The sequence below is a fragment of the Thunnus albacares genome, chromosome 2 (genome assembly GCF_914725855.1).
Source record: "Thunnus albacares chromosome 2, fThuAlb1.1, whole genome shotgun sequence".
Taxonomy (NCBI): Eukaryota; Metazoa; Chordata; class Actinopteri; order Scombriformes; family Scombridae; genus Thunnus; species Thunnus albacares.
Genome location: NC_058107.1, coordinates 237,086 through 256,739, shown reverse-complemented (window position 1 = coordinate 256,739; position 19,654 = coordinate 237,086). Strand labels below are relative to the sequence as shown.

The 19,654-nt window shown below is 39.7% G+C and overlaps 1 protein-coding gene across 1 annotated transcript in view; it reads right to left on the bottom strand.

Annotated features, from left to right (window-relative positions):
* The window catches only part of slc4a5a (solute carrier family 4 member 5a), a 37,269-nt gene extending 21,718 nt beyond the window's left edge, over window positions 1–15,551 (bottom strand). Inside the window, exons 1-7 of the mRNA XM_044361788.1 lie at window positions 15,244–15,551; window positions 10,471–10,529; window positions 7,090–7,302; window positions 4,238–4,367; window positions 3,141–3,301; window positions 956–1,108; window positions 287–409 (exon numbers count right to left, since the gene is read on the bottom strand). Of these exons, the coding sequence (XP_044217723.1) occupies window positions 287–409; window positions 956–1,108; window positions 3,141–3,301; window positions 4,238–4,367; window positions 7,090–7,302; window positions 10,471–10,528 (838 nt within the window). The 5' untranslated portion in view covers window position 10,529; window positions 15,244–15,551. The remainder of the gene's footprint in view (window positions 1–286; window positions 410–955; window positions 1,109–3,140; window positions 3,302–4,237; window positions 4,368–7,089; window positions 7,303–10,470; window positions 10,530–15,243) is intronic.
* Window positions 15,552–19,654: the final 4,103 nt, after the last annotated feature.

Below are 19,654 nucleotides of genomic sequence, written 5' to 3'. Positions count from 1 at the left end.
GTGTTGGGATGGATGTGGTTTATATCTCTATCTGTTATATCTCACAGAGAAAGTTTACATATTGGTCTCATTGTGAGTCATTGTGTCCAGAATGTCAATAAAAGCAAAAAACAAAATATGTATTTAGTCTGGATGTGTAAAGTGATGTCTGAGCCTGTTTCAGACACTTTACCTCCCTAAAAATACTCATGAAAACATATTTTATTAAGAGAACAGTGTGAGAGAGAGACATGTTTACGGCTGGGAGTTGTAACACCAAACTGTGAACTCATCGACCGTCACTTACGCAAGCGGCCGTAGCTGGTAGGCTGCTGTTTCATTCGGAGGTCTTCTGTGGATCGGTTGAAGTTGGCCATCTGCCCCGGTCCTGGCCCCGGACCCGGTCCACATCGAGGCCCCGCAGTCCGATCTGGCGAGCAGGACGAAGCAGAAAACAGACACAAACAGCAGCAGAGCGGTCAGAGGTGGTGCTTGATGACTCATCTAGCAGTATGTGCTGTGCACGAATGAAACGAGGAAATGCTACAGCGGTAATTAGCTCATCAAACATTAATGTATCCCCTGTGGAGGATATGAGCCTTGTTGACTCCAGGAGTGCATTCAGTCATTTACCAAGTGAGTCAAATATATGCATAATAAATATATCAGAGGCTGCAAAATTATACATGACGACCAAAGGACCAATCGTAAAGAAAAATGGCTCCATCTCAATATTACAGTGTCATTTCACGTGATGGTATGTTATAATATATGCTGTCCAACCTTGCATGTTGTATTATTAATCATGTGTAGCCAGTTGCAAATGCCTCTAATTTTACATATAATTTTCAAGCTCTGTCTGATGACTGATTCACATTATGATTATTATTATCATCAGTACAGAAGGTCGCACTACCTTTTTCTTTTAGATAGAATTAGATGATGATTTTCAGTGGCTACAGATATGAACACTCACTGGTAGAGGAGCTGGACTTGCCCATGTCGGCGAGCGAGCGGTGGATCGGCTTCTTGGTCTGGTGTCGATGTTTCCTCAGCAGGACGAAGCTGATCTTTTCCCTGAGGTCAGGAGAGATCATGCCTTCCTCGATCTGTCTCTCAATGATGTCGTCTAGAAAAATACACAGTTTTATTTGTAAAGATGTGTTCAGTCCAGTTTAGAGCACACAGCAGGGTCAGAGCTCCCACTCCCAGTTTCCCAGTTCAGAAACTAAATATGATGCAGAGTCACGTCGAGATAGTGAGCGCTCTTTGGAAAACTCTTAAATTGTGTTTGTGCTTTAACTCTGTATGTACAACATCCTGTGATGTTTCCAGACTACAAGTTAAAGTCAACAAGAGACTATAGTGAGCAGCGGTAAAGCACTGTTTGGTGTTCAGTGTAAAGAATGACTGCTGGCTACTGCAATGGAAACTGTTCTCTCTGATCAGTTGACAGACACACTACATGCTCATTTGATATTTATAAGCCAAACTTACTTCATTTAGAGAATTTAGAGAACTCCCTGCAGGAACAGTGAATAGGCGAGTATTCCTCTACATAGTGATAACAGCTCAATTTAACAAACAAACAACTAAATTAGATTTTGCTCTACAGGAGCATGGCTGACTGGATACAAACTGTTCTGTCTCCTGTGTTTTCAATTATGATCGGTTGAAAGAAACACTACATGCTAATTTGATATTTATAAGCCAAATTTATCAATTATGTGCAGTTAACATATTTTGCTCCATATTTTAAGGTGAAACGTAATAATGTGATGCAGTGTAAACAGATGACTGGTGAACCAACTAACTTTGCACTTACTTTAAAAAAAACACAATTCTGTAACTAGAATGTCTTAATTTGTCTGGCGAGAGCTGTCAGCTGTTATCAATTTGTGTTTTTTCTCATTTTTTTCCATGAAAATCAGCATCTGAGCCAAACAAACCCAACTGTTGATACTGTGTAAAATGCTCATAAACATCTGGGACCACTGTGGCCATTCTTACTTTCCAGCATAAATAATTTAGTGATTTTAGTCTGAAAGGATCTTAACCATAGTGACTAACTAACCAATCACTGGAGCAACTGGTGGGAAATTGTGGTTTACGCTGTTAATCAATAATATTCTGGTATGTATATATGCTGTATACTGCACTGTGTGGAGCAACACTTAAAACTACCAGCAGTAGTTTAGCAGCTGAAACTGTAAATGCTGTCATTGATTCTTTTTCAATTGATTGTCTAATTGATTTATTGACTACTCCATACTAATGCATCTGCAGCTTCCGTTTTGGCGTGAGGTGAGTAGTACGGGGAGAGTGGTGAAGGCCTGCAATGGCAATCATGTAAATAGTGAATGTTCAAAAATGGAGGTTAACTATAGTGACCCAGTAGCCTAAACTGCTTTTACTAAAGTCAGCTGGTTTGTCAGCTAGTTGTAAAAGGAGCCATGAAATCTTAACGTCCATGCTAGCTGGCTAAATGCAGCTATCAACAATGTGTCTCAACAATGTGTCTCAAAATGGTCATGAGTTAATACTATTTTAAATTACTTTTTGGGTACAAATTAGATTATTGGTTCAATTAACACTGCAATGCTAACCGATGACACACAACTCCATGACAGCCATGACAACGACAGCGCACATTAGCAACATATCTATCAGGCTCTGTGGTGTAAAATCTCTCGAAAGTCAAACTATTTAACTATTTAATTTTTTAACAATGCTTCAATACTTTCATTTGTAACTAAAGTGTTGTGTCATCTTTCAAATTTGTGCTCAATAAACTATTAATAGAAAGTGTCTGCGTAGATGCAGTTGCAGCTAATAAAATTAATCAGTGCAGGTGTGTCAGTTAGGAGGCACTGCACATTCTTGCTAATTGGTAAAACTAAATCAAACTTGTAATTAATTTTATGAGGTACAGGTGTTTAACTGATATCATACTGCATTCTCAGGGTTTTGTAGGGAGCTCCATGATTTCCTGTGCAGTTCACCACTGGTTTGGTTAGCTAACAAGATGCTACCTACAAGTTAACATTATATATACATGGAAGTACTTCAAGCCAAATCCTCCAAAAAATCCAGAGAGTTGCAACTGAATTTTGATTCCTGACTCACACTATTAGAAATACAATCAGTCCTGAACATCTCACCGACGATCTGAGGCAGTGAGTAGCCTTCCAGGTCCAGCAGAACCGTTCCTGTCTGGAGACACGTCCTGAGCTCGAAAAGACTGTGCAGGGACAGCGTGGACACGTGTGGTTTACTCCACCTCTCTCCTCCCTCCTCCACCTTCTCCTCGAACTTCACCCACCTGAAGGCAGGAAGAACCCAGAGAGAAAGAACAGGTGGTGAATACACAAATGTCAAGCTTTCTTTGAGCAAACCACTCAACTCTGCTGGTGATGCCCACTGCTCATTAAATGTCTGTGGTTGGACCTGGAAGCTCCCAGGCACGACGCCATCTGAATGTGAAGCAGGTGTTTGTGAAAAGATGCAGAGATGTCAGTTGAGTTCACCCACAGAGGAAACCCGTGCTGTTCAGTGTGTGGCTTGTATGGCATCACACGTCCAAGAATCTCTTTTATGACTTTTTCCAGCACCAAATAGTGTGTGAACTCTACTGTTCTGAACTCATTGTGATATCTCCTACACTACATAGCTGTAATCTAGGGGTGAATTTGCTTGAGCCAGATTTAATTTCAAACGCTTATACAACAGAGGATTAAAAATTATTCCTACACCTGAATTTACAAACGCATCGTTTTCTGGTGTTTTTGGTGTTTTTGGTCTTTACTTCCAGTTTTCACACAGAAAAAAATGGCATCTCTTCTGGAAACATCACATTTCTTCTAATCTATCAAACAAGATGAGTTTGTGAATACTTTTGGAATGAGATATTAGCCATGCAGTTGAAGAATCATGCATCATTTTATATCTACAATCGACCCGCTTCACAGTAGACATTTTGATTTGTCATAGCAGGAAAAGCGCAGGTGGAACTAAGCTCCATTGCATTTAATCATCTTATTAATCCATGCCAGAGTCACCATGCACAACACCTAAATGGTATACTGGTATACTGGTTTAACCAGGCTGATCAATTCTCATGTGGATATTTTCCAAATTTAAATTTTGAAACAAAAGCAAAACAACATAATAAATAATAGCAACTCTATTTCTGAGGACTAGGAGTGTGACTGATTGTGCCTGAATTGATGTGTGTGAGTTTGTGAGTGTAGTCGTGCACCTGGCAGACTCCTTCCACTCCAGCTCGTCCCCTTCTCGCTGCAGAGTGTCCATCTCAGTGAAAAGTGTCGGCGTGGGCATGTCATCATCTTCACTCAGGATGTAACGTAGCCTCTCTGCTGCTGGAGACACTTGATGAAATGAAAGAATATTTTTTATATTTTTACAACTTTCAAATTACATGATTTGGTTTTAACAGGCTTCCAGGATTATAAAACTTGCAACATAATGTTATAAAGAAGATGTTTTAAAGTCCAACTGAAATAATATTTACTCTTTTTGCAGTCAGAAATAATGTGCATGTGTTTTTAAATGAATTAATAGTTTTTTATGATTAAAAGGAAGAAAAAGAGTCTTTGGGGAAAATAAAGAAAGGCTCCTTTTGCCGCAGCCAGCTGGAGGGGCGTGTCGGTATCTGTGTTTGATTGACAGTAGCGGGCAGAGTGCTGCTGTAGCTACATGTCCTGGACAGACAGTGTGTTGATAGGAATGGTATTGAAGAGTAAGAACCACACCAGCATCTAACGGGTCTGAAGTGACATTTGCAGATATGTTTACATGCTGCTGCAGCAGAGCAGCTAATTAGCTACCTATCCTGCTAACTGACGTTAGCGGTGCACTTTTCCTTTGTGGTTCATTCAACAAACTATGGCGCAGGACGAGATGTGTTCATGTTTGTAAGTTAGATAAGAAGGAGACATTAGCAGGGAAGCTAATGTGGGTTGATCAGGGTCCATGGCTCTTGTGTTGTGTAACAGGATTCTACCACGTTACTGCTTTACGGCTGTAAGGGAACGAGGTCTCTAGCTACCGTATGTTGGGGGATAACTATCTGTATTCTGATGAATTAATACAAAACTAGGGGGCGCCATCATGAAACCATGAAATATAAAATATTTTTCCCCCTTTGGTTTCAGAATAATTTACAGAGCAGAGATGTATGCTGAAGCTGAATGCTGAGCTTTAATACATTTTTATCTGTTTGTCAAAGTAACAGCTTGGCTTCACTGCTTTGATAATAATTATAATAATTAGTGACCTGGGGTTCAGCGCTGTAGCCTACAGCATCTCCACCACACAAACAGGATGTCCCCTTTCCTGCACTGGGAGTTAAAATCAAACTGACCTTTCACCTAAACAACATTTATCATTTATGAATGTAGAAAGCCATCACTGATACTCATCAACAGACGTGGAATTCGTAATTATAAATCCTTTAACTGACATCTTGTTTAACCAGCTGTAGGCTGTTGTGTATCGTTCCATGTGCTGTATTTCCTCTGCTGTACCAGCAGTAATGATTGCAGTATTGAAGCCTACATCCAGATTACTACCTGATTATAGGTATTCAATCATGTGCCTTCTGTACGTACAATCCATTTCAGTGTTGTATTATCTGTATGGAGGCTAACATGGACTCGGGCTTCATAGATGTGCTGCAGGGTAATGACTTGTCAGCTGGCCACATTGCTGCAGACCTATGGACTGAGCTGTATGCTAATTACTGTAAACAGGGTGTGTCTTTTAATGCCACCAGTGATCAATGATATTGAAGGGCTGTATTGACAGAAACCCAGAGTGGATTCCACTTATGTGTTGTTTTTTTCTGAATGGGAAAGCAAAGTTGAAATCAGCCATGCAAAATCAGAGTTCCCATTAAAATAAAACATTTGTGAGCATTTACATCTTGTAGTTTACAAACTCCTCCCAGCCCTGTGAATATTTATTAATTACTGTGGTTGCTAAACAGACAAGAACCCAAAAGAATGATGATCATCAGAGTCTATTTTCCTCCCTGTACTCTCTGAGTTGCTGGGCACCATTTTCTCCTGCTGTAATCCTCCCGCTGGCACTGGCAACATATGCATTATTGATATTCACATATGTGTATGTGCAGATAGTCCAGACATGGTTCATTCCTCTGCTGCCTTACTACTGATTGCACTACACTAATTCATCAAGGTGGACAACCTTCTCAGCCAAAGTCTGTGAGAGTCAAAGCAGCAGTGTTGTGTCGGTCTTCTCATTACTCCGACCTGAAACAGAAACACTCTCAGCCTGTGTCTCAGGCTCCTGCTGTTCACTGTTAAAACTGCTGGAGGGAAGCAAAATTAAATGCAAAAACTGTAATACATGACACAGTCTGACTCATGTCTGGGTCAGTTTTTTGGATTTTTATTTTTATTGTATTTTTTTTTTTAAATATTTGAATCAAGAGCCACCCTGGCAGCTGTGCACAGCAGACATTTCCTATAAAGCGCACTTCACTTGAGCTTTCTCTACTTATTTCCCTTTGCAGTCTTACTTCCCTGCAGTCATAGCACACTAATTAGAATGAGAGGCACAAGTGTGTTAGAGGCTGTTCACAGTGTTTTTCCTCAACAGACATAAAGCAAGCTGAGAAATTATCATTATTTATTTTCTAACCCTTGTTCCTAGTTTTTCCTTTATTTTACAGTCATAAAACTGTGTATAAATGGAGTAAATTCCTCCATACAGTTAGCACAACATGTATTACAGAGGTAATGTTGGACACAAACCAGATCTATGACCAACCTCTACCATGGTCTCTTCATAAATAGTTCAACATTCTGGGAAATACACTTATTCACTTTCTTACAAAGAGTTAGATGAGAAGATCAATACCACTCTCGACTCAGACACCACTTTAACGTTTGGTTTCACAAAAGCACCTCAGTAGAGGTCAGTAACTGAGAGAGAGCCAGCAGCCAATCAACATGTCAGCCCAGAAATCCAACACAAAGGAAACAGGAAGGGAGATGCTGATACTGGTTGGAGGCTGCCGTCAAAGTGGTTTAAGGAAGTTCACAGTTCTTCTGGCCACTGACTTACTTGTACGGTTGATGTCTTGTAGACTCTGGTCATTTGAATCCATGAGTCCTTCCTCCATGTCTATGTCTCTGTACTGGTCGTGCTCAGGGTGTCTGTGGTGGCTATAGCGTCTATCTCTGTCCACGTCGCTGGCCTCACGACTAGAACGCCTTCGCCTGCGTTTGCGTCGATATCCTCGAGGCACTGGAACGCCGATGTAGATGGACTGATGGTCTGTGGAAACATTTGGACGGTTCCTGAATCGTAACATGAGTATATATTCATGTATCCCACTTTACAAACGGTGGCTCATTTAAATGCAAAACTGACACTCAAGTGTTGGTTTCTGTGGAAGAAAACTCTGGCAATTTACTTGAGGAACAAGTTTAAATAAGATCGCAGTTTTTCCAAAACAAGTGACTTAATGTGTTTAATGAATGTTCGATGACTGACAGCCAATAACATTGGCAGATTGTTAAATGAGATCTTTCATTAATCCCTCATACAGAGGAGTGTTTTCATGAGTGTTAAAGCACTTTAACAAACTGAATAAATTATATTTCACAGCTCATGTCTGCTTTTTGACAACAGCAGGGTTCTCTGTTGGCACAGTCGCGAATAAAAGCAAATCAAGTCTATTCAGAATCATTCAGTCCTGTAGCTTTCCTGTGATTTAATGTTTGGCATGTGTAATCCCTATTTTACAACAAAAACCTGGATGATGTGAGTTTCATCATCTGCTGGCAATTAAGGCGTCGCTGTAAAACTAATTGCACACAAAAGTCCATGTGGAATAACTAAACAAAAGGGAAACAGAAAGCAATATTAGATGTTTGGGAACAGAACAAAACCTGCTAACCTGCTGCACACTGTGAAGCTAGAACACACTCACATGCACCCCCCCACACACACGTTCACTAAGATACACGCACACACACACGTTCACTAAGATATACACACACACACACATTCACTAAGATACACACACACACACGTTCACTAAGATACACACACACACACACACGTTCACTAATATATACTCACACACACACACACACACACACACACACACACACACACACACGTTCACTAAGATATACTCACACACACACACGTTCACTAATATATACTCACACACACACACACACACACACACACACACACACACACACACACGTTCACTAATATATACTCACACACACGTTCACTAAGATATACACACACACACACGTTCACTAAGATACACACACACACACACGTTCACTAAGATACACACACACACACACACGTTCACTAATATATACTCACACACACACACGTTCACTAAGATACACACACACACACATTCACTAAGATACACACACACACGTTCACTAATATATACTCACACACACACATACGTTCACTAAGATATACACACACACACACACACGTTCACTAAGATATACACACACACACATTCACTAAGATACACACACACACACGTTCACTAAGATACACACACACACACGTTCACTAAGATACACACACACACGTTCACTAAGATATACACACACACGCGTTCACTAAGATATACACACACACACGTTCCCTAAGATACACACACACACGTTCACTAAGATATACACACACACGTTCACTAGAATATACACACACACATGTTCACTAAGATATACTCACAAACACACACGTTCACTAAGATACACACACACACACACACGTTCACTAAGATATACACACACACATTCACTAATATACACTCACACACACACACACACACACACACACACACACACACACGTTCACTAAGATACACACACACACACGTTCACTAAAATATACACACACACACACGTTCACTAAGATATACACACACACGTTCACTAAAATATACACACACACACACGTTCACTAAGATATACACACACACGTTCACTAAGATATACACACACACACGTTCACTAAGATATACACACACATGTTCACTAAGATACACACACACACACGTTCACCAAGATATACACACACACACGTTCACTAAGATATACACACACACACACGTTCACTAAGATACACACACACACACCTTCACCAAGATATACACACACATACGTTCACTAAGATATACACACACACACGTTCACTAAGATACACACACACACACGTTCACTAAAATATACACACACACACGTTCACTAAGATATACACACACACGTTCACTAAAATATACACACACACACACACGTTCACTAAGATATACACACACACGTTCACTAAGATATACACACACACACGTTCACTAAGATATACACACACATGTTCACTAAGATACACACACACACACGTTCACCAAGATACACACACACACACGTTCACTAAGATATACACACACACACACGTTCACCAAGATATACACACAGACACGTTCACTAAGATATACACACACACACACGTTCACTAAGATACACACACACACACCTTCACCAAGATATACACACACACACGTTCACTAAGATATACACACACACACGTTCACTAAGATACACACACACACACATGTTCACTAAGATATACACACACACACGTTCACTAAGATATACACACACACACGTTCAGTAAGATATACACACACACACGTTCACTAAGATATACACACACACACACGTTCACTAAGATATACACACACACACATTCACTAAGATATACTCACACACACACACGTTCACTAAGATACACACACACACGTTCACTAAGATACACACACACACACACACACACGTTCACTAAGATATACACACACACACGTTCACCAAGATACACACACACACACACACGTTCACTAAGATACACACACACACACACACACGTTCACTAAGATGTACACGCACACACATGTTCACTAAGATATACACACACACGTTCACTAAGATACACACACACACACACACGTTCACTAAGATGTACACACACGTTCACTAAAATATACACACACACACACGTTCACTAAGATATACACACACACGTTCACTAAAATATACACACACACACACATTCACTAAGATACACACACACGTTCACTAAGATATGCACACACACACGTTCACTAAAATATACACACACACACACGTTCACTAAGATATACACACACGTTCACTAAGATACACACACACGTTCACTAAGATACAGCAAGCACAAAAACTCTCTCGTCACTCTTCGCTCCTCACTTGCAGCCCTTTAATGAGATTCACCCACAGAAACTCTCATCACAAATTAGAAACTATAAATTAGTGTGATGAATCTACTGTCGCATAGAAAGAGACAAAGCGAGTGTGATGACTTAATTTCCTGTTTCTCTTAGCAGAAAGCCAGTCTATACAACAATAGGCACACTAACACACTCACCCTCCTCCTCCTCATAGCGAAGGTGAGAGACGCCCATCCCTCTGTCTCCATGGTCCATCCTGGTTAAGAGGAAAAGAGGCAGTTCAGGAATATGTAGCAGAGTGTGTGTGTCATCTTATGTCCTTGTTGTGTCCGTTTATATGTAATTTTATATTTTTATTAGTGTTGTCATTTGTGTACACACGTGTGCATATGTGATTCAGTGATTAATTTATGTATGTATGTGTGTGTGTGTGTGTGTGTGTTTGTGTCATTGCACACACACACATATATATATATATACACTATGTGACTTCAGCAGCAGAGCGGCAGAAGGTTTTGTTCACTGACCTGCATGTTGGGTTACAGTGCAGATCAATGGGAAAATAATTAAAAGGGAGGCCAAGTCGATGGAAACGTGCATAATTAAAACAAATGTGAGGGTAAAGTACTGCACGTGGCACCAATTCACACATTGAACGCCACCAGCGAAGTTTAAGGCCACCCTGTTTCCGCTGGGGAGAAGTTAGAGTATATACACTCGCAGTAACATGTACGGTCATTGCAACCTGGATGCAACTTTCAGTTTTAATTTGCCTCAATGTTTTTGAAAAGGAAATTTGCTCAATTATTATAAAACAGGCAATGAAGCAAACAAGGCCTGTGACATGATGTAAGACTTGGCTACATTTTTATTTTTTTTATCCAAATTAACATAATCATTGCAACATGTGGTAAAAATGTAGACATCACTGGTCAGACTGTGTAAAAACCGGTATCACTGGCTCTGATATGTATGTTCAAACTCTGAACTGACTTCTGTACTGAGGTCACATTCAGGATTCACTAGCAGGATCAGATACAGCACAGCAGGGGAAGCATCAGCCATCAGCAGCATTTTTTACATTCAGTTCCATCATTGATTCACACAAAAATATAGATAAGAGGTGGACAAAGCACAGATCAGCACAAAATCAAGCTGCCATGACACTGGATCATATTGTTCATTTCAGATGCATGTTAGAAAAAACAAATGAAAACAAGTTGGCCTTAAGTTAGCATTGCTAGCCTAAAATATTTAAAGCTGCATCAATCAATTTTTGGCTGCCGGAGGAATTTTGCCATTCATGGCTAACATGTTAGCATCACACGTCCAGCAAACACTGAGCAGCATTAGCATTCATTCAGAGAACGTTGTGTTTCTGGTGATGAATGTAAGTCCAGTATTCTGTTGCTCCTTTAGTCTCATTGTAAGTTTTGTTTCGCTTGCTAACGTCGACTTCCTGACCAACTAGTTGCTTATTTTGTCTGCCGTTCAGGTTGCGCTCAGTTTTCTTTTTAGTGCTGCATATTTACTGTAGTAGTCCAGAAACAAACCCACTTTCATCACTTCTGCATTACAGACTTTTTGACTTGTCATAGCAGGAAAAGTACAGGTGTAACTTCTATAATTGATGTCTCAGTGAAGCAGCTTCAGACATGGAACAGCCTTCATTAAGAAACTTCTTGTTCCCTCCGACTGTGCGAATCATCTGCATCCATGCGTGTAGACGCAGTAATTCCCAGCGAGAGGAGGGAAAGAGACACTGGAGCCAGAGTGTTGCATTATCATAGTGAGTTAAATGGTTGGTTTGTAATGTTGGATCAAATGAAGCAACAGATAAAATTAAAGAGTATGGGCACAACACCTGGACCCTGGAACTGAGTCTACACTGTATAAGTGCTCCCGCTTTCTATTCAAGTGACGTGTGTTTACTGCAGAATGCAGAAGTTATTAATGTTGAGAATTATACCTGAGCTTTTCTGTGTAGCTGAGACTCTACACAGCAAACCACCAAACTTCAGCACATTATGAAAGTATTATTATCATAAGTACACTGAAGGACAAACTTAAAGCTGCACTAATCAATGTTTTTATAGTAGCAACGAATCAAATTACTTTTTTAATTTATTTTACAGATTGGACATACACAATACACAAATGTCAAAAAAACAACAACCCACAGAACAACATATGTGCACAAAAGCAAACAAAGGAATATGAGGGAAAAGTGGAAGCATCAATAAATAATTAATGTAGCTGTTTTTTTGTTTTTTTAAACAAAAGATCCATAAAAATCTTCTTGTTGTAGCTCATCATATTATACACCATTACACATAATATCCCACAATCCCTCTGGGCTCAGATCAAGATGCCTCCTTGTGGAAGCAGCTCCTTCCACCCCCGATTAAGTCTATAAACTCCTCCAACCAACAGGTTGGAGTTCTTATCTTCCAATTCATAACAATCCTTACAGATCACCCATCTATTTAGTCTCCTAGTAAACAGATTATAGGACATTTAGGTGCATCAACCTGGAGGATGTCTGTGAGGGTGTTTGTGTATCAGTGCCTCTTTTACTGCAGCTATGCCAACATCTCATTTTATTATATTTTACTGGGGTGATATACTGCACGCTCTTTGCAAAATGTTTTTTGAATGATTCTGTATCAGATATATTTCACTATTATTGAAGTATTCCATATTCTTTGCCATTGGCACCCTTTTATGCATTTTAAATGTAATTATAGTATATTTGTTGATAAGGCAAGAAGGAGACATCATTTAGGTTTTACTGTTCCTTTAGATCACTACATGAGACTGTTTTACTATCACTGATTACATCTCACACACTCTTGATGTCAGACCTCTGCCACCTGGCATTGACTAATGGTTTGCCTCCTGCTGACAATAAATGGAAGACAGACTAATCAAATGACTATTTTTAATGTGAAAGGTGTCATTTATTGTGACAAACCCACACAGATGTATCAGCTCTGCGGTGCTTTTAAGCTTCTTTCAGCTCATTGTTTTGGTTTTATGGCCCTGAAGCAGAGAGGAAAGCTGAGTGAATATTGAACTTAACGTTTGTCATGTAGAAAGAAACATGACTCTTTGTCTGCTGGATGTGTGAATAGGAATTTAATTGCTAACATGTAAAATGTATCTGTGTTGCGTTTACAACTTGTTGCACTAAAAATCAATGAATGCAGGTTTAAAAGAATGAAATGGCAATAAATAATAAATAAATACACTGTCGACAATAACAAAAATGTTAAGCAACCCATGAAGAAGTGTGGTTGGTTTTACACAAATCTATATGTTTAATTGTGCAACATAGAAGAAAGTGAAGTTTTAATTCAAACATCAGTCAGTACTAATTTACTGTCATACCTGAGGCCTTCAGTCTCATCATTTAGGGCATCAACTCCTGCAAAACTGAACTTTGGATGTAAATTCAAGACAAATTTTAACTAGTTTATAGATAAAAGTGATAGAAGCACAAAATCATTCAAAATCAATTGTGTATTTGTTTCTAATACTGTTATATTAATATTAAAATACTGTTTTAGATGTTGCAAGGTTAATTTCTCTCTGAGCATGTCTGGTTTCTACATACCGTAAGTCAAAGCAGTGTTTCTTTTAACTTGACTCTTTGTGTATAATATCTCATTTTGGCATGTCACTCCTGAAATACAATCCACCCCGGAGGGATGAGAGGTGTAAATTGGCTGGTGGAGGATGAGTTTAGCCCAGCAGAGCCCGGCTGAGCTGCTGCTGTGAATGTTTGTAGTTCTGGCTTCCTGCCTCTGTAATTAGTGCTGTCACATCAGTGTCCTTCACACCCAGTGGGCAGATGGAGCGAGAGCTACAGACTGCCTCCCTCACGAGCTGATCGATGGGTTTGCCCTGCCTCCAAACCCCCCACACACTAACACACACACACACACACACACACACACACACACACACACACACATACACACACACATAAACATGCTCACGTGCACATGGGATAATGTGTTCATGTGCTCTGCCAGTATGCATGCAAATGTATACAAGCCTCTGGCAAACACTAACAGGCAGCAATGTGCAGCACATAGTACAGATATGCAAAAAAGCAAAACAGGTCATTCTGTCTGGTGAGAAAAGTATAAACAACATTTAATATCTACATATACATCAGAAATAGCACTTCAAGTTTTAACTAGCTGCACGAAGCCTCAAACTTTTGAGGTACTGGTGTGTGTGTGTGTGTGTGTGTGTGTGTGTGTGTGATAGAGGGAGATTAGAGCTGTTAGGATAAGTGGAGCTCATTAGCGCTTCAGTAAGTTTAAAGAAATCACTGTACGTCTCATCAATTCCTCTGAAAGTTTTTAAATGCTTGTAAGATAAATTTTTTTTTTGCTCCATAAAGATGATGGCGTTGTATGAATCTGTGAACTTGGTTGAGTGTTTTTCTGAAACCGAGTAATAAAATGTTTTACAGGTCAATGATCACATGTTACTGTGTGACATGTTAAACTCTCTGCCTTCCACTCAATCCACAGACTTTAAACTCAAAACTAGCTCACCATCCTTAATATGACTCAATACTGCAGTTTCTGAAGATATTAAATATTGACAGATGAAAACACACTTTGAACAGTTTTTGTCGATATCGGTTTTCATCAGTGGAACGTACGTCTGCTGCTGATATTTGAGAATCCACAACTCTCCTAATTGGCTCCATGTCTCTGAGTGTTTTCACACCCATCACTGTGTTGCTGTCATTTACATATGCTAGGCCTTAAAAGCTAAGGAGGTAAAACTGAAAAACTAAATGTTATCTATGACTCAACAAGCTGAGAAAATGAAATGGCAGCGTTTAAAGTTCAGACCGGAGAGCAGAGAGAGATACGGAGCGAGGAACCAATGATGCAGAGAGGAAAACAAAAACAAAACAACAGCAGAAGACAGAAAGTCAAACTCACCTGGATTAGTTGTCAGCTGGAACGAGTGGAAGGAGAAAAGGCCTTTGCTGCTTGTAGGGTCGCATCAATGAAAACATGCCAGTCAAGCTCTAACAAACTATCGAATGGGACAAACGCAGCAAAGAGGAAAAAGCTTCTTTCTGTTCGTCTCTGACTGTCTGTCTGACTGGAGCTCGCTCTGTCTCTCTCTCTCTCTCATGACTGGTTCAATAACAGGCAAACTAGGACTGGGCACAGAGCTCCAGGCAGGAAGTTGTTTCAAAATATGCTTGACACCAACCACCAATAGAAAGTCTCGCAATATACTGAACCAGCAGGTCAATATATAGCATTGTGGAAAAATTGATAAAGGATAGGAAGCTACAGGATGCTGTTTGTGAAAACATTCTGCACAATGGATTTGGAGGTGGAGAGAAGAGACTTTATCCGATTAGACTAAGCAATGATAGTTTAGATATTATTTGTGATATCCTAACAAGACCAACAGCCATGCTAGCAGCATAATGTTTACCATGTTCACCATCTTAGATTAGTGTGTTAGCATGCTAACATTTGCTAATCAGCACTAAACACAAAGTACAGCTGAGGCTGAAGATAACGTCGTTAGCCTTGTAGATATTTGGTCTTAAAACAAAGAAGTGGACAAATTTAAATGTTGACCTGGTGAAAAGTTATTACAATTCATCCTGAGGAGCACATGACATTTACATTTACATTGTTTTACATTTACATTGTTTTAACATTGTTTTAACAATTGTTTGGACATTTATTTTGTCCAGAGCGATGTACAAATGAGGAACAATCCAAGCCAGAGCAGATCAAGGAGAAGCCCTCAAGAATAATCAACATTCAGTTCCATGTTCCACCTCACACAAGTGCCACAAGGCTCACAGGTGCATGAAATAATATGGAAGTGTGCAGCAGAAGGATTGAGAGATGGAGAAAAAGCACATTAGGTGAGTAAGTACTTTCAGAAGAGGAAGGTTGATTGCGCAAATTGAGTTTGGTAATTTGTTCCATCGATGGACCACATCAGAGAACAGTTTGGATTAAGACTTCATGTCTTCTAGTGACAGCAGGACTCCTCGTTGTTCATTTGCAGGTCGTAGTGAACAAGAAGGTAGGTGAGTAACCTGCTTGTGAGCACTGTAGGCGTCATGGTGCTACAGGAAAAGTCAGGGGATCACTAATCTAACCATCTTATACCGTACACACCAACATTGTCATCTATGGAGCCACATCACTAGCATGACTAAAAAGTATATGATGACCTTCCTGGCTTGGTGATGTTGGTGTATACTAGGTGTGGACAAATCCCCTTCATGTCTGCATTCACAGTCTACATTAAAGTTTATATACAGAGAAAGACACGAAGCTTTCAGTCCACCAAGTCTGCCATCCTCTGGATCTTTCACTCCCTTTATTTCCAGGTTTAAGGAATAGTCATTAAGCATGTCATATATTCTTATTGTCAGGATAAATACCACCATCAGACATGTGAGTGCTACTACACATGTTCCAGGTTCTTTTTATTGAAAAAAGGATTTCTAGAGGGTTGAACATAGAGGTGGATCAATAATGGTACTGTAGCCTTCTACTGGGAGCCACCAAGTCTGATGATTGTTATTCATAAGAACCATAATGGCCAAGGAATATAAGCATTCCCTCCTCTTGCACTTACTCCCCTATCACCCTTCATTTCTCAATGAATGAGGTCCACTACCAAGCAAACAATATTTCCCAGAATATTTCAAACAGTCTGAAGGTAACCGGTAGATTTACTCTTGTGATGTTCATGTCTTGAGATTTTAGCAGATAAAACCCAAACTAGCTGCATGGCTAAGTATCAGGGAGGTAAAATACCATTATTGATCTTCCTCATCAATGAGCACCCTGAAGGCCACATGGTGACGTCCTGCACTTAGGCAACAAACTCATCATGGCTCCAAAATAAGGAAATCATGCTTGTAAAACAACACACAGCAGATTGAAAGGATCACCAGTCCCTTGATCAGTCTTGGTTTTTAACAGATTAGAAGAACTCTGATGTTCTGTTGCTTAAAGATGCTTAAAAGATGTATGACGTGGTGGAAACGGGTTTTTCATCTGCACTCTGAGATGATTCCTCCAGCGAGGATTAAATTGTGTCTCTGATCTCATCCACACAGAGTCCTTAATGACTGTTAAATGAGCAGCCATTCATCAACTCTCAACCCTCATGCTTTGTGTCCCCTATTGTAGAAACACAAGGAATATGAGAAAAGATCAATTTATCTCTAAATTTATTAAGAGTAGAAGTAGTGATTCTGCATATTCTGGGTTTAACTGCCTTGCTCACGGGAACTTGGGCAATCTTGGTTCTTGGTGGGCTCGGGGCTTTGAGATTCTTAATAAAGGAGGATGATGCCTTTATTATTGCAATCATCCATAAATTTCATTGCAGAATTAATGATGATGTGTTCTGACTACGGGTTAGTTCCACAATCACAAATATTCTAATAGTTTTAGATATATTCTCATGATCTCACACTCATCTTTGACTGATAACTCCCAGCCTCCTCTGCAGGTTGTTGTCAGTAACGGAGATGGAGGTGTGCAGGGCACGCTGACGGAAAGTAATTAACAGCAGTTCATCACAAAGTAACCGAACACAGAAGACTGATGATTCACAGTGACTATCTGAGAGTCGGGTCCCTTTAAGTTCTCAATGATAAATGACATCCATACTCTGTTTCCAAAAACTCAACGTCTCTTAACAATAAATCAATCAACGCTTATATGAGTTAACTGTGTCCATGATAATCCTCCCGCTTCTCCTCACATTGTAGAAAGTCACAGAGCGGAGACGACCAGAGATGAGTTATTAAAGCAGGTCTGTTAAAACCTAATGGAGCGAGACTTTAGATATGAAGAGGTGCAGATTTAAAGAGTGGTGAATCTATGAGGAGGTTAAGCAGGAGGATGAGACAACGGGGAAACATATGATGAGAGTCATCCTGTGCAAGATATGTGCAGCCTTGATAAAAGTATTAAATATGTCTGTTAGCCCACAGCCCTGCAACCCTGCAGCCTGCAGTCCTGCAGCCCGCAGCCCTCAGCCCTGCAGCTCTGCAGCCCTGCAGCCCTGCAGCGTTTAGTGTGAAACTGACTGCAGGTCCTCAGTCAAGCTTCTCCTGAAACTGAAGTCAGATACGAAGGTAATTCAATAAAAGATGCTCACGACCGTGAACACTTGTCTTCTTGTCTGTCCTACAAAATGTAAAGAGCGAGAATTGGAGTTACGTCAGACATTAGTGTGTTCTTTACCCTAAAAAAAACAAACAACAGTTGTTAAAAAACTTGATATCTTGAAGGAAACAACAACTGAAATTATAGAAATGTTTCAAACCTTTAATGTGTGAGTATCTGACAGCCTTCATTAACTGACTGCATGTGTTCTTCACCATCAGTGTGACCTCTAGCAGCCATGAAGAGTCACTGCAGCGTTCATGTAGCAACAAACTGACATTTACTCAAAAGTACTTCACTTTAATAGCATTCTGAATTACTTGTACTTTACTTTGTTATTTCAATTTTCTGCCATTTTCACTACAAGCTACATACAACATATATAATTGGTTTATAAACTATCATGTGTTGTTATATGTTGAACTATTCAACAGGATATGAAGCAGTTTTAATAATTACACACAGATTACAGATTTGTGCACCAGTTATAAATATCCAATGACATAATATACAATAATATATCTATTAAATGACTGTTCTGATGCATTTTACCATTTTAATACATTTAGCACATTTTTCTGGTAATAAATTGTTACTTTTACTTAAAGATCTCCTCCACATGTCCTGAGACATGAAAATACTTAGATATGTATTATCAAATAAAATATAATCATAATTTGTAGCATGGGGGTTTTCCACAAAAAAAAGTTTAATTAAAAATTAAAAATTCTTAAAATGATATCTTCTCCATCTCCATCATGAAATAATCAATTTATATGCAAACATTTCAGAGTTTTCCTGCTGGACACCAGATGTCTCCTGCTCCTACTCGACCACCATTAGCTTCCAAATCCTGCTTGTAGGTAAACATGTCAGCAAACTCTACACATACACAGTTCTGCACAGAGAAGCTCAATCATTCAATTGAAAGAAGAAGAAGAAGAAAAACATGTTTGTTTGGGACTGTAAGGTTTTGGTGGTCAGTGGCAGAGATGCAGACGTATCGCAGCATTAATGAACTCACAGTTTCATCTCAGTAGCACTAGTAGTGAGGATGACAATGATGGGAAAATCTCTGTAGTGATAAAAACCAACATTATTGAGCCCGTCTGTGGCTCTGCTGTTCACCAGCACACGGCTGTATGTTGTTGACAGGATGTGCTGCTGCAATGACTGCTCGGTG